Genomic DNA, 22836 nt, shown 5'->3' with positions numbered 1-22836 from the left:
AACCAAAAGACTATAGACCAATCAGTCTTGCGTCTTTTCTTCTCAAGACTCTTGAAAGAGTCATTGATGTACACCTGAGATTAACCATCCCCACCGAATTGATCTCCAAATCACAACATGCCTATACCAAAGGCAAGTCTGTGGAAACGGCTCTACACTCGCTAGTGGGACATGTAGAAAGTTCACTAGCGAATAAGGAGTACTCTCTTGTTGCCTTCCTTGACATCGAAGGTGCCTTTAACAATGTCGAACCCTATGCCATTATAGACGCACTTGATGGACTAGGGGTTGATCATCAAACTCAGCAGCTTATTAAAAAACTTCTGAGTAACAGGGTCATAAGTGCAACGATGGGCGGAGTCAATGTCTCAAGACTTGCTAGTCGTGGCACACCACAGGGGGGAGTCCTATCTCCCCTTCTCTGGAATGTGGCTATGAACTCCTTACTAAATGAACTGGATAAAAGGAGAATTAAGACTGTCGCTTATGCTGATGATGTCGCGGTAGTGGTATCTGGCAAATTCCTAGATACTATATCAAACTGCATGGAATCTGCTCTTAACTTGCTTAGCAAGTGGAGTGTTACCTGTGGCCTCAGTGTAAATCCACTGAAAACTGAACTTGTTCTTTTTACAAGGAAGTATAAGATTGAAAACTTTATGCTTCCAAAGTTAAACGGAATAAGACTCAATCTCACTGATCATGCGAAATACCTTGGAGTAATCCTTGACAGTAAACTATCCTGGAATATGAACATCCAAAACAGGATAAATAAGGCAAATATAGCTATTTACACCTGCAAGAGGGCAGTTGGTTCAAACTGGGGCGTCAACCCTAAAGGTATCAACTGGATCTTCAAAGCGGTTCTTAAGCCCATACTATTCTATGGTGTTATTGTATGGTGGCAGGCATTGGAAAACGCTTCTCATTGTGCAGCCATCGAACGTACCTTACGAAATATTGCAATCCTGATCACGGGAGCAATGAGGACGACGCCAACGAAGGCCCTGCTAACCATAATGAACTGGTTACCAGCTGACCTGATGGCGATTCAACTAGCCCTTAATTCTGCAATCAGACTAAACGCGTGTGGTTCGTGGTCCGGTAGTAGAGGTATAGGGCACTCACGAATAATTAAACACTTCGAGTCCTTGCATCTTAATGTAGACTATTGCGTTGCGAAACCTCACTTCGACAGACGCTTTCACATCCGAATTCCCAATAGGAATTCAGTACACGAGTCACACTCAACTGATGGTGTAACAAATGTTTTCACTGACGGCTCCAAGAGGAGTGGAAGAGTGGGTGGTGGCTTTTACATTGAAAGATTTGGAATCAAATCCCCTTTTAGGCTACCTAATTATTGTAGTATTTTACAGGCAGAGATATCTGCTATTAAACGAGTCGCCAACTGGCTGAGGTATTATCAAATATCGGGTGATATATGTATATATACGGACAGCAAAGCTGCGATCAAAAATCTAGCGGGTGTCTTTACGACATCTAGGTTAACCGAAGAATGCCGGGTATCTTTGAATGAGATAGCGAGACATTCTAGGATAACGCTAATATGGGTTCCTGGACATAGTAATTGTCGGGGAAACTGTATAGCTGACGAACTTGCCAGGAATGGTGCGATGAGAGGGGAGGATGAAATCGACGCATTTACTGGTATCTCTCTTACTAACTGTAAGCTACTGGTTCAGACTGAACTATATGAGATGGCTCAAATCAGATGGTTCAGTGAAACCACCTGTCTCAATTCGAGGTCAATTTGGCCTCTATATGATGCTCCCAGGTCAAGCTTACTATTAAGCTTTCGCAGGGAACAGATAAGAGTGCTGGTATCAGTCATAACGGGACACTGTACTATTGGCAATCACGCCAGAAGAATGGGTCTCGAATATAACGACTACTGTAGAAGTTGTAACAATGAGGAGGAAGAGGAAACAATACCTCACCTTCTCTGTAATTGCCCATCATTCAATGAAAGCAGAGAACAATGTTTCGGCCTTTCTGCTTTATCTTGTCTGGATGAGCTATCTGGGATATGTCTAAAGAATATCCTAAACTTTGTAAATCAAACTGGTTGGTTTAAAACTGGAAGTAGAGAGTGAAAATCAATTGAACTCCTACGACCACTAGGGTAACACAACGGGACCGCAACTAGGTGGACCCAAGTGAGCCACTCATGTTTGATTGAGTGGCTGCCCTTCTTACCTAAACCTAGGTGTTAAAGGTAGGAACCACAGCCGATTTAAAATTCGAATTTGAGTAAAAATGAATATGAATATATTATTTTCCCTATTTTAGAAGCGGTTTTTGTTCAGTAGTTGTTATTCTGCATACAAATGTGGCATCGTAGACATTCATTTAAGATCTAATAAAGATTCTGTTTTAAAATAGTTATTTTCTGAGAATATACAGCAGATTACAGATTTTAAATAAAAATCTGTAATCTGCTCGATTTTTTATAATAAATTAAATTGAATCGATTTTTTATAATAAATTAAATTGAATACAGATTTTTATTTTACCTAATCGTAAAGTTAGTTAAGGATCTACAAACATTTTAGAGTTTTCATATAAAAATAAATTTTTGATTAAAAATTTAATTAAATAATAATTCTCATATACTATGAGAATTATAAATCATGTGCTTTAGCATTATAAATGTAACAAAAAGTGGACGGAAAAAGGTCATTGCATTTCATTAAGATCACAACAGGCCCGAAATTAGTGCTATAGGTGTATTTATTCGGATTTGGTGTATTAAACATTCTCTTCCTCAAACACTGTATATTGCCAAATTTCTTGAAAATCGGTTCATGTTTTTTTATATTTAGCCTAGAAATTTGGTTCACTCAAAACATTCTTTATTATCCGGTACAGTTTGTTATTGAAAATCAATAAAATCGGTTCACGACGTAAAAAGTTATGAGTAAAAATTTCAGACTACCTCGAAAAAAAAAAGTTTTTTTCCCAATTCTTAAGTAGTTTTCTTAGAAATTACCAAAGATATTTCGATGAATTTTGTCACACATTATTTGTTTCTGCCAGGGATCAAGTATGTTCAAACTCATAACAATTGTTCCAATATTTCCCAAAGCCTCCATACAAAGGTGTATATTCCCGGGGCGTCATGAAATAACTCCCCACGAAATAACTCCCCAAAACAAAAATGAAATAAGACCTCAAATTTGGGGACTTATTTCATAGAGTAGCGCAAGGACTTTCTACTCTATGGTATGTCCAACAACGGCTTCGCTTAGTAAATATTTCCTAAATAGACGGCGTACGGCCGGACGCAAGGATTTACCACTCTATAATATGACCAACACCGGCTTCACTTAGTAAAGATTTCCTAAATAGCTGGCCTAGTACCGAACACTCTTGATACAGGGAGAGTGTATTCTTAGCGAAGCCGGTGTCCAATGTACCCCAGAGGATAAAATCCCTTGCACCCGGCTGAAGGCCGTCTATCAGACATATATTTTTTATTTGGTGTGACAAAAGTAATATAATGAAATAACTCCCTAAAAATATTTTTAGGGATTTATTTCATTTTTGAATTTTGAGGAATTATTTCATAATGAAATAACTCCCCATTTTAAATGTGAAATAATGCCCCAAAAAACGAATTAAATCCCCAAATTTCGTTGTATTTGCTTTCTGAACAAATTTTTAGGGAGTTATTTCATGTTTTGTTTTGGGGAGTTATTTCGTGGGGAGTTATTTCATGACGTCTATTCCAGGATATAAGTTTATCGTTAATAACTCCCTCAAATATATCGGTATCAACACAAAATTTTGTACATAGAAATATAATAAGAATAGAAATCATAGCTCCCATGTAAGGTCCACTTCCAAAAAATCACCTAAACACACATATTTCATTGACAAATAAAGCTTTTGTGATAAAATTCGAGCGGAATATGTTTTGTGTACATACAAATCATTCTACTTTCGGATCGGTCCATTATTAGTCATAGCTCCCATATAAGGCCCACTTACGAAAATCACTTGAACGCACATATTTAATTGTCAAATAAAGGTATCTTGATAAAATTCGACACAAATATGTTTTGTGTAGGTACATATGAAGCACTCTACGAAATTTTTCTGGAGAGGCCCGTAATTGGTCGTAGCTCCTATATCAAGTCAAGTTATCTAAAAATTAGATGTTAAATGGGTTTTAATAAAAAGTAGCTTGCTGGAGGAGGGTATTTAAGATTCGGCATAGCCAAATATAGCACTCTAACTTGTTAACTTCTGAGGTTAGACCTATTTATTAAACGCCAAATTTTATGTAAATAGGTTTATTAGTTATGTAGTGAAAAAGTAAAAAAAGAGTTTCATATATATTTATTATTATATATTATGGGTATTGAAGATGTAATGTGTCGTACTGTTTATTCCACAACATTCATTATAACAGATTTCATGAAAATCGAATCAGTAGTTTTTTGTATGCCTGAACGTAAATTTGGTTTAATGATTGTTTTACAAAAAGTTGGTGTAAAAAAGGGCGTGGCGTCCGATCCTGAGATCAGACCTATTAGTTTTCTGTAACTCTCGAATTAAAATTTTGTATAACAATGACATATATAGAAAAAAGTGAGCAACTTTAGAATAGAACTATTAGTGTTCTAAATTTCATGTAAATCGGTTCAGTAGTTTGTCCGTGAAAGCGCAACAATATAATTATAGGATAAGATATAGGTAAGGGTAGTTTTATAAAAAGTGGGCGTAGAAAGGGCGTGGCATCGGATCAAGTTTTTATATATAGCATATAGTTCTTTCCAAGCTTATACCTATCGGTATGCAAAATTTCAGGTTAATCGGTTTAGTAGTTTTTGCATATTGTGATTGCAAAATTGGTGTAATAATAGTGGGCGTAAAAAGGGGCGTGGCATCCGATCAAGATCTTATATAGCCTTTTGTTCCTTTTGCGGTTAGACCTATTAGCTGTCCAAATTTCATGTAAATCGGTTCAGTAGTTTTGCCGTGAAAGCGTAACAAACAAACATACAGTCTGTTTCATATATATCTATCTTCTATTTATATAAAAATAATGTGTGTTTGTTTGTATGTTTGAACGTTATAGACTACTAAGCGGCTGAATCGATTTTCTTCAAATTTTCATAGCGTATGTCTGCATGGCTGGAATAGGTAATGGGCTGCTTTTTATTTTGAAATTCCATGTTCGGGTCCTCAAATTTTGTCGGAGCCACTTTAGTGTCAGTATGATTATTTAGGACAAAAAGTAGGCGGACTAGCATTAGGGGGCGTGGCACCTTCCATATAAATCAAATACAAAAATTCGTTTATCTTGGAAACTATTACAGTTAGAATCTTCAAATTTTGCACTAATAACTTTAACATCCATCTAAACATTTTGGGTAATAACTTGGCGGACTACCCATAAGGGGAGCGGCACCACCCATATTAATTAAATACAAAAATTAGTTTATATGGGAAACTAATGGAACTAAATTGTTCAAATTTTGCACGAAGAACTTAAATATTCATCTGAATATCTTCATCTGAACATATTGCTTTTGGGGTAGCAAAGCACACTGGGTATAGCTAGTACTTTATAAAATTATATTATATAAATTACAAACGGAATGACAAATTTATATATACCATTCTCACGAAGGTGAAGGGTATAAAAAACATAAAAGCATAAACATAACATTTTAGTGTCTAAAACAACAGTGTGGAGGATAATTTCAGAAAGAGATAATTCGAAATATTTAAAAATGACGCAAGTTCCGTGGTTAGTACCGCATCATGTAACTGCAAACCTACAGTTCGCCTAAGAAAACATCCAAGCAAATTTGGCCCAAGTATGACTCTATCTAATTTTTTGTAAATGGAAAAACAACTGTGAATTTTACATTAGTTTATATTTTCGAGGAAAATAAGTGGTGTCCGGATTGTCCAGCAAGAAATTAAAGATATTGGAGATATATGAGCAAGGATTCCCTACACTTTACCAAAAGAAACTTTGGTGGTGGATTTCTGATGGTCTGCGCAGCTTTCTGCACCGACGTGTGCCTCCGAATGCCATTTGTTTCATTCGACGCCAGATCTCTAGAAATTAATCTTTTGCCTTTACACAAACTAAATTTTCAACAAGACAACGCATTTATATATAATTTTCCAAAAAGTGGTTTAACTCTAAAAAATTACATGTTTTACAGTAGTCAGTAGTGCTAACTAGGTGCAAACCCCATGGAAAATCTTTGGGGAATATAACCCAATCGTGTTTATTCTGGAAAAAAACGAAAATCTAAAATTATGAAAAAATGGAATTTGTCAGAAATCATCAAATATCAAAACATAACAATAACTTTAGTAGAAACTGTGAATTCTGGAATATTTAATCTTTTAAAATATAAGGGAATCCGTATTAGCAAATACTTTTTATACCCTACACCACTTTAGTGGGGAGGGTATATTGGATTTGTGCTGATGTTTGTAAATACAAAAATATTCGTCCTAGACCCACCTTAAAGTATACCAATCGGCTTAGAATCGTTTTCTGAGTCGATTAAGCTATGTCCGTCCGTCCGTCCGTCCATCTGGCTGATAATTGGATGAAATTTGGCACGCACGTTTTATTTGACCCAAGGACGAAGCCTATTGAAAATGGTTAAAATCGGTCCATTATTTCACCTAGCCCCCATAGAACAGAACCCCCCGAAAAGGGCTTCTGAGCTCATAATTATGTTAAATATACAGATATATCGATAAAATACGGCACAACTAAGTTTTATAGATGTCTTGATAACCCTGCCAAATTTCATAACGATCGGGCCACATTTGACCCTAGCTCCCATACAAAGTCCCCTTCAGAAAATTACTTGAATGTCCCAAATTAACTTATAAACACAAATATCGCGATGAAATTCAGCACAATAAATTATTATGTAAATATAAATATATTCACAAAATTTTATCGGGCTTGGTCCATATTTGCCCCTAGCCCCCATATAAAGCCTCTTTCAGAAAATTAGTTTTTCATCCATAAATTGCTTAAATGTATCGGAACAAGGGAATATTGAAGATAAATGCGATAGTATGAAAAATAAATCACATTTAATATTCATAACTGGTGTAGGGTATCATATAGTCGGCCACGCCCGACTATACTTTCTTACTTGTTTAAAATTGTTTTCAATTTCTAAGAAATACCGAAACGTTTTTATATGTTTGAAACACAGGTGAACTTGTAATTTGAAAAATATTAGGTATTTTTTTCAAATCGCTGAAAAGCCCACTCAAAGAAGATTATGTTTCCAATTTATATATATTTATAAAAACTAGCTATTCCCAGTGTGCTTTGCTATCCCAAAAGCAATATGTATATATAAAAAACCTACTTAACGATTTTGAAGATTCTAACCACAATAGTTTTCCAGATTTGCAATATGTTACATATGAGAGATGTCAAGCAAATTATTGCAAGTTCGCCAGTTTTTATATATCGCCAATTTCTATCTATCTATGAAAAATTTGAAGAATATAATAGTGGATGTTAAAGTTATTCGTATAAACTTTTAAGATTCTAACTGTAATAGTTATAATAATCATATTGACATTAAAGTGGCTCCGACAAAATTTGAGGACTCTAACTGTTGTATTATCTCAAATATACGGATTTAATATTTTCGTAATATGGGCGTGGCTCCCCGCCCACTATGAATTTCAAAATAAAAAGTAGCCCATTACCTATTCTAGACATGCAGGAATTCGCTGTGAAAATTTGAAGAAAACCGGTTCAGCCGTTTAGTAGTCTAAAACAGCGTTGCGCGTTCATATTGTTCAAATTACGAAGATTTTCGGCAATTCACACGTACACTACCCGATCGTAAGCAAAACTCATAGCAAGAGCGTAAAAATACAAAAAATGATCTTCAGTTGCTTAACAGCAGAGATGGCAAAATTAGTACGATCGTACTCTTTTTGATACTATTTTATGTTCAAAAATACCGTGATACTCCCGAGTCTTATTTGATACTCTCAAAGTATCTTTAAAACAATGTATCATATTATTCATATTTAAAATTACAAGAATGCTTTGGCACATATTTACATATAATTCTCAAAAATGCATCAACTAAAAGTTCTAGAAAAAACAGCTAATAAAATTATAGAGTAATGGAATTCTCTTCAATATTACCAGAACTTAAAAGATCTACTTTTAAAACGACTTTTTTAGAAGTATGTTTTGCAAATTATCAATGCAGCTCATTTCGAAATGGAATCGGAAATTGTACTTATTTTTATCTTGATTGACATTATATGAATATTAATCTAATTAAAATTCCGTTGTAAATATTTTATGATAAAATTACCAGAAATTTAAATTTTGCAAAAATATTCCACATTAAAACAAATGTTTTGAAATTAGGCATTTAACCAAAGATAATTAAGAAGTTTCTGGTCAAAAATATTTGAACTTTAAATCAAATTATTGTTTCTTGTCATATTCAGAATCGGATGTATGAGTAAATATCCTATATAAGGTCTCATGGTATGGAGCGCAATGTATAGAATTTTATAGGACAATTAATTTTTTAAAAAATGACACCTACGTCGGATTTTAATTTAATACATATTATGTACATATTAAAGCGATTTATTGACAATAAACAAACTTTTCATCGATAATAATATTTGTAGCTCAATTATTAACGTTAAGTTGAATTTCTAAATTCATTCTCGTATAAGGCCTAGGGTCAAATGTGGCCTGAAATATTGAAATATAACAAATTGTATAATGACTGCTTTAAATTTAAGATATTTACAAAGTACAGTATCGGTGTAATATTTGTACTTATGGTACCTATGGGATATCATGTAACCATTTCCTTGGGCAAGAAATTATGTAGCAAATTTCATCAAATTATATCTAAAAGGTTAACATTGAGGGACGGACAAAGATTCATCATATCAACACATAATGGCTTTTCTACTTCCGTATAAAAATTTCTAAATAAAAATGTACCTAAGGAATGACCAACATGATCCTCGAAGTGAAATGTTTATCTTAATTTTTAGCCAAAAAATGATTTTAGTACTCTGAGGGCCAAAAAAGTACCCTCTGAAATATTTTTTGATACTGAAACAAAATCTCATTTTCCATCCCTGATAATATATCATGAATTCCATGAGAAATCAATTAAGAATTGACCGATGATCTTCAGATTTCTTTAATTTTTTGTAAACTCATACTCTATTAGACAAATAAGACATATATAAATTAAATTCTTAAAAATTCAAAAAAAACGCGAGTTTTATTGCGATTTTAATTTGTTCTAAAACTACAAAAAATCAAAAAGGTATAAACTTTAAAGGTTCTTTGAGAGTTGATATCTGATTTTCTTGATTTAACACACAATCTAATGCTATGGCTGTTCTCTTTCATTCCAATATAATTTTTATATTAAAAAGTTTAAGATATTGTATTTTTTATGGAAATGCACTTTTTGAATGCATTTTTTGAAGTCGTTCTCCGTGTTTAAAACTTTTTAAAAGTGCAATAATTGATTATTTGAATCTTTTTATGCAAAATATATATTTTTCGATTTTTTAAAATGTTCTATATTAGGAAATTTTTTAATTTTATTGATATTTTATGAATTTAACAAAATTTAAAACTGCTTAAAGTACAGTACTGATCAGAATTGAGGTGCAAATATTTAAATTCGATTACGTACACTTTCATCAAAATGCATTTCTAAATAATATTTTTGAAGATAAATGCATTTTTGATGCAAGTGCACCTTGAGTGCGTTTTCCAAGTCGTTCTCTCTGTTGACAGTTTTTTAAAATATCATAAATCAAAATTTGCTGTTTTTTATGTTATATAAAATATTTTTTTTATTAAACGAATATTCAAGCATCATTTTTCGCTATATTTTGAAAATAATTTTTTTTTAGTTCCAGTTCGATCAAATGCCCATCATAAATATAAACATTTCTATTTTATATAAAAACAGGTAAGAGTGCTATATTCGGCTGTGCCGAATCTTATATACCCTTCACCATAGTGTATTTAAAAAATATAAATTTTATAAAATTTAAATTTATTTCATTTTCCCAACAATATCACCCCTTCACACGAGCAAACAAGTAATATGATCTGTCAAAATTTTGTGTAGAAGAGAACGGATGGGATCGTCTAAACGCAATATGTAATGAAACCATCACACATTGAGAGAAAATACGGATGGAAAATTTGACAGTCGTATGGCTCTCTTCATTTTTTGAAATGATTAAAAAAACAACCAAGTCGCATTAGATCAGGGATGTATGTTTATGTAAACACATACAAAAAAAGTGAAACAGCTGTTCCATCTTACTTTGTTATTGTTTTATACCAATCGTGTAAACACAAAAAATATAAATCATACGACTTTTATTCTCTTTTTTGTCATAAGGATGGAATTTCATTTTACTTTTTCATTAGACTTGTCGTACGTAAAGTGTTACCGTATGAAGGGCCCTTAAACAACAACAACGCTAAACGAAATAAACACACAAAATACACAAGGCAGTAAAACCAACAGACATCCAAACATACGAAACGAAGTACACAAAAAACAAAAACAAAATACACAACGCAATGAAACCAACAGACATCCAAAAATACGAATACACCAAGAAACAAAAACAGTATACAGAAGGCAATGAAACACACAGCCATCCAAACATACGAAACTGAATACACCAAGAAACAAACACAACATACTCATGGCAATGAAACACACAGCTATTCAAACATACGAAACTGAATACACCAAGAAACAAAAACAAAATACACAACGCAATGAATAAACAGTGTTGTTGTTGCTTATTTTTTATGAAATTTTCAGAGGTTGTCTCGGATTTTTGCTTATATCTCCGTTGTTATGGACGGATTTTGCTGATTTTAAATAGGAAACTTCTCGAAAGCATGTCTGATAGAATTATTGAAGATTTGGATCCCGAAGATATCTGGGGTCTTCAGAAAACTGATTTCAACAGACAGATAAACATACAGACGGACATGGCTTAATCGACTCCGCTATCTATAAGGATTCAGAAAATATATACTTTATAGGGTCGGAAAATTATATTTTGGAAATTACAAACGGAATGACAAACTTATATATACCCTTCTCACGAAGATGAAGGGTATAAAAACTATAGATTTATCAATAATGCACTTACAATATATGTTAAACATGGAGAACAATGTAGAAAATGCACACAATATGCATTTGCATCAAAAATGCATTTATCTTAAAAAATATTTTTTTGAAATGCATTTTGATGAAAGTTAGTGGTAATCGAATTTAAATATTTGCACTCCAATTCTGATCAGTACTGTATTTTAAGCAGTTTTTAATTCTGTTAAATGCGTAAAATATCAATAAAATTTAAAAATTTCCTAATATAGAACATTTTAAAAAATCGAAAAAATAGATATACTGCACGTCACAAAAAATATTTTTATATTTTGCATAAAAAGATTCTAATAATCGATTAATGCACTTTTTAAAAATGCTAAACAGGGAGAACGATTTCAAAAATGCATTCAAAAAGTGCATTTCCATAAGAAATGCATAATCTTCAACTTTTTAATACACTAATACCCCGGTTTGCGTCGCTAATAGGGCCTGATGAAACGCGACGCAAACCGAAACGACGCAAAACGAAGCACGATTTTCCATGCATTTGTATTGATTTTCATTTAATTGGTTCCGAAATTCATAATTTTAGCTGAAAAAATAGGTTTTTCAATAAAAAATATTTTTTTTAAATGGTTTTTATTATTGTAAAAATATAACAATTCATTGGAGTAACGCAAAAAAAAAACATAACAAAAATATTAAAATTAAAAATAAGGAATTCTTAGAATAAAATCAAAAGTCTTATCGTATTTTTTTTAACTTTAGTCATCTAAATCGACCAAATCAACGGGGGGATGTGTCAATCTTGCTGATTTTGTTATGTACTTGTCTAACGATTGTTGGATTGTAACGCTTTTTTTTTCAAATAAATTTCTTTATAACAATTTATAACTTCGGTCACATTTCTAGACACTTCGTCCGGATCATTGTTTTCAAAAATGTCCATTGCTTGTGATATCAGCTGCATCGCTTCAGAAATTTTAGCAGCAGTAAGCTTTTTTTTCTGCTTCGATCTGAAGCGGAAGTATTTGATTGTCCAGCGTATTGTTACGTTGAATTGTAGTCAAACTTTGGTTGCAATTTAACTCTGGGTCGTATAATAGGAGATCATTAATATCTTGTTCTTCCATTCCATAAAAATTTGCATTTCTAGCTGATTCTGCAAGTTCTTTACATGTGTGTGGAACATCATTAATATCTTCCATATCTATGAGAACACATTCGGGACATAATTGACGCCAAGTTCCGTTCATGCACGATTCTTTTACTTCTTTCCAAGATAGGTTTATATTTTCAATAGCCATCAGGATATTGTAATTCTTCCAAAACTCTTTCATGGATGGCATGTTATCTCCGTCAGTTGCTTTTAGAAGTTGATGAAATGTTCGACGCAGATAGTATGACTTGAAGTTGGATATAACACCTTGATCCATTGGTTGTATCACAGATGTTGTATTTGGGGGCATAAAAATAACATTAATATTTTCCAAATAATCGTCTGAAAAAACAGGATGACCTGGTGCATTGTCAAGTAACAAGAGCATTTTAAACTCAATATTTTTTGAACAACAACAAGCCTTTAGCTCGGGAGCAGCACAATTGTTCATCCAATCTCTAAATAAGGATGCAGTCATCCATGCTTTTTTATTTGCACGCCAATGAACAGAAAGCTAGCCCTTTTTAACATTTTTAAAAGCTCTCGGGTTTTCAGAGTGGTAAATTAAAAATGGCTTAAATTTAAAATCTCCCGCTGCATTTCCTCCCAAAAGAAGATAAGTCTATCTTTGCTAGATTTATAACCTGGCGAAGATTTTTCGGATTTAGAAATGTACGTTCTTCCTGGCAAACGTTTCCAAAAAAGTCCCGTTTCATCAGCGTTTAAAACTTGTTGTGCAGAATACCCACCTTCTTCAATAATTGCTTTTAATTCAAGTTTGAACTTTTTTGCAGCTGAAGTATCAGCACTAGCAGATTCTCCTTTTAATGCAATGCTATGCAAATTTCCACGGATTTTAAAACGGTCAAACCAACCTCTGCTTGCATCAAATTCTTCCGCACTTTCGGCACTTGATAATGGATAATCTTCTTTCAGATCTTCAAATAAAGTTAGTGCTTTCTTTTGAATTACCATTTGACTTAATGGTATTCTTCGCTGATTTTGATCTTCTATCCAAATGTTAAGAAGTGACTCCATTTTTTCCATTAAAGAACTTCTCATTTTGGTAACCTGTTTATGTTGTAACGATGATGCGGTTTCAGCAAATTTTTTAATTTTATCAGCGTCTCTGGAACAAATTGATTTTATTGTAGAAGGGGCTAGTCCAAGGTTTCTTCCAATATCAACAGCCCTTTCTCCTGATTTAAAACGTTTTAAAATGTCAAGCTTTTGTTCTAAGCATAATTGCTTTCTTTTTTGACTCATTGCTGCAAAATATTTAGATCAACTTCACTTCAGCAAATGTAATTTGTAACTACTAACGACCTACAACTTGCTACCATCAGACAACATAAATACATATCTATGTATGTATTAACATTAGACTTAAACGGGAAATCCCCTTTTTCTGTTTGAGCTTTGTACAAACATTTTCATATTAACGACGCAAACTGAAACATAAACGACCCAACTTCGAAGTCACAGAAATTTTAAAAGGACACAACTTCGAATTTGCACTAGATTTAAACAGGAAATCCCCTTTTTCTGTTTTAGCTTTGTACAAACATTTTCGTATTAACGACGCAAATCGAAGAACTAACGACGCAACTTCAAAACATGTGACGCAAACTGAAACAAAAACGACGCAACTTCGAAATCACATAAATTTTAAAAAGACGCAACTTCGAAGCAGACGCAGAACGAGGCGACGCAAACCGGGGTATTAGTGTATAAAAATTATATTAGAATGAAAAAACACAGCCATAGCATTAGATTGTGTTTTAAATCAACAAAATCCGACATAACCTCTCAAAGATATGAACATTCAAAGTTTTATACCTATTAATTTTTTGAAGTTTTCGAACAAATTAAAACCGCCACAAAAATCGCGTTTCTTCAAATTTTTCAAAATAAAAAACTGAGTTATTTTATTTTCTACATAAAGAACATATATTGATAATATGAAGGAAATTGGAAGACATGAGGTCAAAATTGTCAGTTTTTCTGTGTTCTTTCCTGGAATTCATGACATTCATATTACTTTTTCACTAAAATTCGAATTTTAAATCGGCTGTGGTTCATCTAATAACACCTAAATCTATCTAGAAAATCATTCATATATCCCCTTAAAATTTCTATTTATATAACTCTTAAATAACTCTCAAATTTAGAAAACAATAAAGACCATATTTTCCAAATCGAGTTTTATATCAAAAAGATAAAATTTAAATTTATTGTTAATCGAGATAACAATACAAATCTATGAAATTTGGTTGCCATTTTTTAAATGCAGCCCAAATCTAAAAAACCATGAAGATATGAATTTGATTACTCATTAGTAGGGTTATATAAATCGACTTTCGAATAATCGAACAATCTACTTTTTGTCGAAAAGAGTTAAAAAGTCGAAGTCGACTATTTTGTTCCAAAAAAGTCGATAACTCGACTATCGTCTATGAAAAAAGTCGACTTTGTAAATAATAGTCGAATAAAGTTGAAAAGTCTAAAAAAGTCTATTAGTCGAAAAAAGTCGAAAAGTCGAAAACTGGAAAATAGTATAAAAAAGCAAAAATAGTCGGAAATTTTAAAGAAGTGGAAAAAAAGTCAAAAACTCTAAAATAGTCGGAAAAACTCGAAAAAAGTCAAAAAATAGTCGAAAAAAGTTCGAAAGAAGTCGAAAATAGTCAAAAAGTCGAAAAGTTGGTAAAAGTCGAAAAGTCGGAAAAGGTCGCAAAGTCGAAAAGTCGACTATTTATAAAATACTAAAAGTAGAATTTTAATTAAAAGTCGAAAAATCGACTTTTCATAAAATGTAAAAAATCGAAAAGTCGACTTTTAACTAAATGCAAAAAGTCGACTTTTAGTTTCAACTATAGAACCGTCATTTGTGTGTCCCGAAAGACACCACTTTTGCAAATCTTATATAGGTAGACCTCTCAAATGATGCATAGAAAGCATTGTTCATATACAATTTGGATAAATTGATCTTTTGATATCTTTTTATACTTTTATAAAATTATTTAAATTATAAAATTCTGCACAACTTTTTCTGTATGTAGCGCCGTATTTATTATAAGCTTTTCAAATTAAATAATGATTTTGAATAACTCCACCACATATTTTCCATTTACCATTTACAAATTCCGAAATTTGTTTTAATTAGAGGAAGACGTGGATATTTTAATAAGTAAAATTAATTGGGTATCTGCTTTGTACATCTGACGATATTTGACCCTTATTTCTTCGGATTTAATAAGTGGTGTCTAAATTCAGACAAAACTTTAGTGTGGATGCATAAATGCTAATGAATAAAAATAATATGTTTAAACATACGTTTGTATAAATGGATGTATTTTTGAGAAACAATGATGAGACAGAAACGGTTGTTTTACTCTTTAATGAACTACTCAAAATTGTTTGTCAAATTAAAAGTTGTTTTGTTTTCTCTGTCAAGATTCAAGGATTCTTCATATTTTTTAGGGCAGAAAAAAACTTAATTTTGTTATTTTTAAAGGAATTTTAAATCTTTCAATGAGCCCAAATTTTTCATGATTTTGTGCAGAATTTTTCATAATCTTTTCAGAGTTTCTTCAATTGACTGTACTTTTTCAAATAGAAAGAAAATCCCTTTTTGTACGGTTAATGATACGTATTTTTGTAGTTAATAAAATTCCCCGAAGCCTTTTGCCTCTATACAACAGGGGCACTACAATTCAAAGTACAGTGTGACCGAATTAAAACTGAACAGTTCTTTAAATCAACTGCACATGGGAAAAATAAAACAACTAATTTGAAAGTGTCCTTAGTTCCTTACCAGTGATAGAGAATGATGATTTCAGTATAATTTCTCAAAAAAAGTTTCCTAAATGTTTCTACAAATTAGTCAAAATTTCCTAATTAAAGATAATTTTCAATTTGTAAATTTTTAAGGGACATCTTGGTCCAGAAACTGACTTTAAGTATTAAACAAACCACTTAAACCCAAATAACTCATTACTAAATTAAGATATCCTATATAAAATTTGGTACAAGCATTGCTCTTATATACAGAAATATTACTGTGAAATTTTTTTCCGATCGGTCCATAATTGGTCATAGCTCTTTAAAAAATATTCTTGGATCTTATCGGCCAAAGCATGTACATAGAAAACCAAATGCACCATTAAAAGACAACGACATAATGCCCATTATGAAATTTGGAGATGGAAATCTTTTATTTCTCATCAGAAGGCATACGGAACATATATAAAATAAATGGTACCTAACATGAATACCGAAATGTCTACTGATGTTATGAAGCCATTTTATCGGGATATTTTTAATGATTGGGGTCATAGCTATGATTGAGGTCATAGCATTGGCCCCTACAGTCGCCTACAGACTTGAGAATTTATGGTAAAATGGGGGTTACAATAACGAACACCCCTGTAAAAACACAACAGACCTCTGAGAGAGCTGCCATAAAGTATGAATGTCTTCAAATGAAGAGTTAAAATGCTAATGAATAAGTAGTGAAAATGGGATTTTTTAGCTTTTTAATTCATTACTTTTCAATGTAAGTTTTCGCTGGGTACCTACCATTACCCAACGAAAACTTTTATTTATGTATTCAATATTAATTTATATGTATGTATTATATTTAGATAATACTAATTTTTATATGAGTGCTTAATAATATCAATTGTTCATTACTTCGAAAAGAATATTACAACAAAACTTTTGTTCAAACTGTTGCATTAAAAATATTCAATTTTAACATACATACATACATACATACATACATACATACATACATACATACATACATACATACATACATACATACATACATACATACATACATACATACATACATACATACATACATACATACATACATACATACATACATACATACATACATACATACATCATACATACATACATACATACATTACATACATACATACATACATACATACATACATACATACATACATACATACATACATACATACATACATACATACATACATACATACATACATACATACATACATACATACATACATACATACATCATACATACATACATACATACATACATACATACATACATACATACATACATACATACATACATACATACATACATACATACATACATACATACATACATACATACATACATACATACATACATACATACATACATACATACATACATACATACATACATACATACATACATACATACATACATACATACATACATACATACATACATACATACATACATACATACATACATACATACATACATACATACTACATACATACATACATACATACATACTACATACATACATACATACATACATACATACATACATACATACATACATACATACATACATACATACATACATACATACATACATACATACATCATACATACATACATACATACATACATACATACTACATACATACATACATACATACATACATACATACATACATACATACATACATACATACATACATACATACATACATACATACATACATACATACATACATACATACATACATACATACATACATACAGAATAAAAGTAAAGTTTCGCCTTATTTTTCACAATTTTAAGTTAATATTTCCCCATTTTATAGCGCTTATTATAAGAGCGACCCGTATTAACAAATATCGCTTACATTATATGTAGGTACATACCATAGTGTTTTTCGTGTAATATACCAACTTTAGTCCAGTTTAAATAATGCATGGCATCCATAAATGCGTCGTTTATGTATGTCTGGTAGGGATGTAAATTTATAGCAAATTCTTCTCTGGAGCCAACCTCATTATCGGTGTCAATGTGTGTTTCTAAATGTGGCAAATCTAAGGCATCACATATCGAATGTACGTGTGAACTTATTAAACTGTTGGAAGGGCCAAATATAGCCTGAACGCCATAACTAATTTGTTTACACACTACACAATTGAAAGCCCGTTTGTTATAATGTTTTATTATTATTGATTTTTAATTATTTGTTTTTTACCTTTTTCGCAGGCATGAAATGAGTCCAATTCATTTGTGTATTGTATATCATAAAGTAGATTTGTTTCTGGAAGTAAACCTTTATCTCGATTAATGCTGTAAACGGCATACTTAAAAGCCAATTCTGTTGCACCGTGTCTCTGACTTTCAGAAAATATAGCGCCAATTTTTAAAGTTGGCGGTAAACTATTAACTTTTAAATTTCCCAATATTACTGCTATTACCATAGATAATTTAAATCGTTCTATGATTTTAAAATCCATTTCATTAACGTGCCACCTTCTAAAACGAGAAACAAAACAAGTCTACTTGAACTGTTAAAAGGTCTTAGGGTTTACATGCATTGTTACAATGCCATTTGTGATATGAGTTTGATGATTCAATAAGCTGCAGTTAGATGATATGTGTTGTCAATCTAAAAGTGTTGTATACATTAGAGTGCTCAAAGCTTGTATGATGAAAAAATATGTTGACATGTTAAAAGTGCTATATTCGGCTATGGTAAATCTTAAATACCTTTAGCAACTTTTTATTAAAACATATTTAAAACATTGTTTCTGTAATAATAATTTATAAACCATATCGTAAATTATTTAAGGTGAAAGTACACAACACGCGTTGAGGGGGCAATTTATTTCATTTTAGTTTATTCTTATTCTACACAAAACAAAATGCAACCCTGCTGCCGACGCTTCAAAAGCTGAAAGTTGCTGAACTTTTCGCGGCAGACGCATTACAAACTACAGTGTGTAAATTATTAAACTTTTCAACTTTTTTGACAAAAGCCTATAACGCGTTGCGCGTACAACGCGTGTTGTATACTTCCACCCAAGGCGAATTAATATAAGGTGGTGTTATTCAATCAGCTGATAATTTTTTTCTTAATTCGCCTGGTTTACGTAGCTGTCAAAGTTTGTTATTGCTTACATTTTTATATTTAAAAGTGTCCGTTAAACGGAGAAAAGCTTCGTTAATATTTTGAATTATTTATGTAAAAAATCTGAAAATACCAAGCATCTCGTAAACAAATATCATTTTATTTAAATAATGGCATAATTGGTATGTATACAAATATGTTATTTAAGAAAAATATTTTTTTCTATTAAATGTTAACATATATATAACATAAATATAACGTTTTATATTTTATATTAAAATTGTGTAGATGACGTGATTAACTAAAAAAAATCTCATTTTACAAAAATTTTTCATCAAATGAATTCGCCGCATTTATGGTTTTTGACATCTACGTAAACCAAATGCAAAAACAAAATACATGTAAAATGTTGTTGTTGCAGAACTGCCACCACCTTATCTGGATTCGCCTTGCTTCCACCTTTATACATATCGCACATTTACTACAATACTGGCATCAAGGCGAATTCATGTAAGGTGGTGGCAGTTCGGCAACAACAAAATTTTCCAATTAATTTGTTTTTGCATTTGGTACGCAATGGTGTCAAAGATGTCATTTAATGAAAATATTTTGTGAAATTTTTATATTTTACTAGCTATACCCAGTGTGCTTTGCAACCCTAAAAGGAATATGTATAAATAAATACCAGATTTATTATATGTTACATATGAAAGATGTCAAGCAAATTATTGCAAGTTCGCCAGTTTCTATCTATCGCCAATTTCTATCTATCTATCTATAAAAAATTTGAATAATATAAGAGTTTCCAAGATGCACGAAATTTTGTATTTAATTCATATATGTTGTGCCAAGTTGTGAAAGTCCGCCCGTTATGCTCTAAATGTTCACATGAATTTCTAAGTTCTCCATGTAAAATTTGAAGATTCTAGCTCTAATAGTTTCTCAGATATACGAATTTTTCTATTTGATTCATGTGGGGGCTTCAAGACCCCCCAGATGAAAGACCGCTTTTTTTTTCCTCCAAAATGTTCAATTGAATATATAAGTTCTTCGTGCAAAATTTGAAGAAATTATTTCCATTAGTTTTCCAGATAAACGAATTTTTGTCTTTAATTAATATAGGAGGTGCCGCTCCCCTCATGGGGAGCCTACTTTTTGTCCTAAATGATTATATTGACACTAAAGTTCCTCCGACAAAATTTGAGGACTCTAACGTTCAAACATACAGACATACAAACAAACACACATTCATTTTTATATATATAGATAAGAATATACAATTTTTTGTAATTACTTCACGTGAGAGGCACCAAAATTGGGGACTCTAGCTGTTATAGTTTTCTAGATATACATATTTTAATAATTAGATTTTAGTATTTACTTCATATGGGAGGTGCCACGCCAGCTTTTGCTGAACTCCCTATTTTTGTCCAAAACATTTGTATTTAAACAAAAGTTACTTGTACAAAATTTGTGGACTCTATACGTGGGACCTCGCTCATTTGAAATTTCAACATAAAAAGCAGTTATAAGTCCTTCCAGACATACAGGAAGATATTGTGAAAATTTCAAGAAAATCAGTTTAGCCGTTTAAACTGATTAAATAAAAAACCGATTTTGAAAATTCTAACTACAATAGTTTTCCAGATTAACAATATGTTACACATGAGAGATGCCAAGCGCCCCATTGAAAGTCCGCCCGTTATTCTCTAAATGTTCACATGAATGTCAAAGTTCTTCATGTAAAATTTGAAGATTCTAGCTCTAATAGTTTCTCAGATATACGAATTTAATTCATGTGGGGGCTTCATGCTCCCCGGATGAAAGTTCGCCCTTTTTCCTCCAAAATATTCAGATGAATATTAAAATAATTTGTGCAAAATTTGAAGAATCTAGTTTTATTAGTTTCCCAGTTAAACGAAATTTTGTATTTAATTCATATGAGAAGTACCAAGTACCCCATTGGAAGTCCGCCCGTTATACTCTAAATGTTCAGATGAATGTCAAAGTTCTTCAAGTAAAATTTAAAGATTCTAGCTCTAATAGTTTCTCAGATATACGAATTCTTCTATTTTATTCATATGGGGGCTCTAAGCCCCCCAGATGAAGGTCCGCTCTTTTTTCCTTAAAAATGTTCAGATGAATATTAAAGTTCTTCGTGCAAAGTTTTAAGAATTTAGTTCTATTAGTTTCCCAGATCAACGAATTTTTGTTTTTATTTAATATGGGAGGTGCCGCTCCCCTCATGGGTAGTCCGCCAATTTATTACCCAAAATGTTTACATGGATGTTAAAGTTCTTCGTGCTAAATTTTAAGAATTTAGTTCTATTAGTTTCCCAGATAAACGAATTTTTGTATTTAATTTATATGGGAGGTGCCACGCCCCCTAATGCTAGTCCGCCTACTTTTTGTCCTAAATGATCATATTGACACTAAAGTGGCTCCGAAAAAAATTTGAGGACTCTAACTGTTATATTATCTCAAATATACGGATTTTATATTTTCTTAATGTGGGCGTGGCTCATCGCCCACTTGAAATTTCGAAATAAAAAGTAGCCTATTAACTATTCCAGACATGCCGGAATACGCTGTGAAAAATCGGTTCAGCCGTTTAGTAGTCTATAACGTTCAAACATACAAACATATAAACATACAAACAAACACATTAATTTTTATATATATATAGATAAAAAATACACATAAAAATACCTAAATTTCTGAAGATAATATACCCTGAGTGGAATAATGTTTGTTCCAAATGAAAAATTCTACTCCGGCAGATTAATTTCACAAAACTAAAGTTTTTGCCCAAAATTATGTAAAATTAATATTTTTGTGAAAAATAAACATAAAAATGTAAAACTTTAGGGAAAAAGTTATACCGAATGAAAGTATCTTTGTTGTGAATGGAAAATTCTACTCCGGCGGAGTAATTTTTAAGATTTACACGTTGCAGTTACTTGCCGCCGGACCACAGTGGGAAATTTTTGTCATTTTCTGATCATAAATCTGTAACTTTTTATCTGTGTGAGATAAATGACTAAAATTTGACACCAATAATTTTGACAAAATTTCTGATCATATATATTAATATGAGCTTCAAAAATTCAATGGTTGCTTGGTAATATATGTTTGAAATTTAATATTTTTATTGCAACAGTTTGAACACAACTTTTGTGATAATATTTCTTTTCCAATGTAATGAATTAATGAACAATTGATATTATTAACTAAATATAATTTATACATATATGTAAATTAATTGTGAATAAATAAAAACCTACCAATACTCAGCAAAAATTTATATTGAAAAGTAATGAGTTAAAAGCTAATAAATCCGCTTTTCACTACTTATTCAATATCATTTTAACTCATTATTTTAACACGGTCATGACATTGGAGGCGAGTACTTACCACGCTCTCTTACAAATCACTACTTATATAAGTACTTATAAATAAAGAGATAAAAAGTTGTTTTGTTTTAAAAACACTAAAACACAGAATATGGGTCGGGCTTCTTGTTTTTTAGTTCGCTGTCTTACAACACTTATTCTACTTACTTATTCAATATCA

General features: G+C 31.7%; 1 protein-coding gene across 2 annotated transcripts in view; it reads right to left on the bottom strand.

Moving 5' to 3' along the window:
* LOC119603149 (glutamate receptor ionotropic, kainate 1) overlaps nt 1–19023 on the bottom strand; it is a 32525-nt gene extending 13502 nt beyond the window's left edge. The window contains exons 1-3 of one of the 2 annotated variants that reach the window (XM_037955091.1): nt 18903–19023; nt 18388–18668; nt 18059–18319 (exon numbers count right to left, since the gene is read on the bottom strand). In XM_037955091.1, coding sequence (XP_037811019.1) covers nt 18059–18319; nt 18388–18649 — 523 coding nt within the window. In that variant the 5' untranslated portion in view covers nt 18650–18668; nt 18903–19023. Of the gene's footprint in view, nt 1–18058; nt 18320–18387; nt 18742–18902 lie in introns of those variants that run through there. The other variant, XM_037955090.1, reaches the window with a different exon arrangement.
* Nucleotides 19024–22836: the final 3813 nt, after the last annotated feature.

This window comes from Lucilia sericata, unplaced genomic scaffold, assembly GCF_015586225.1.
Source record: "Lucilia sericata isolate MDLA Ls3-8-SP2 unplaced genomic scaffold, ASM1558622v1 Contig000276F_arrow, whole genome shotgun sequence".
In the NCBI taxonomy this organism is placed as follows: Eukaryota; Metazoa; Arthropoda; class Insecta; order Diptera; family Calliphoridae; genus Lucilia; species Lucilia sericata.
This window is presented reverse-complemented; position numbering and strand designations above follow the sequence as displayed.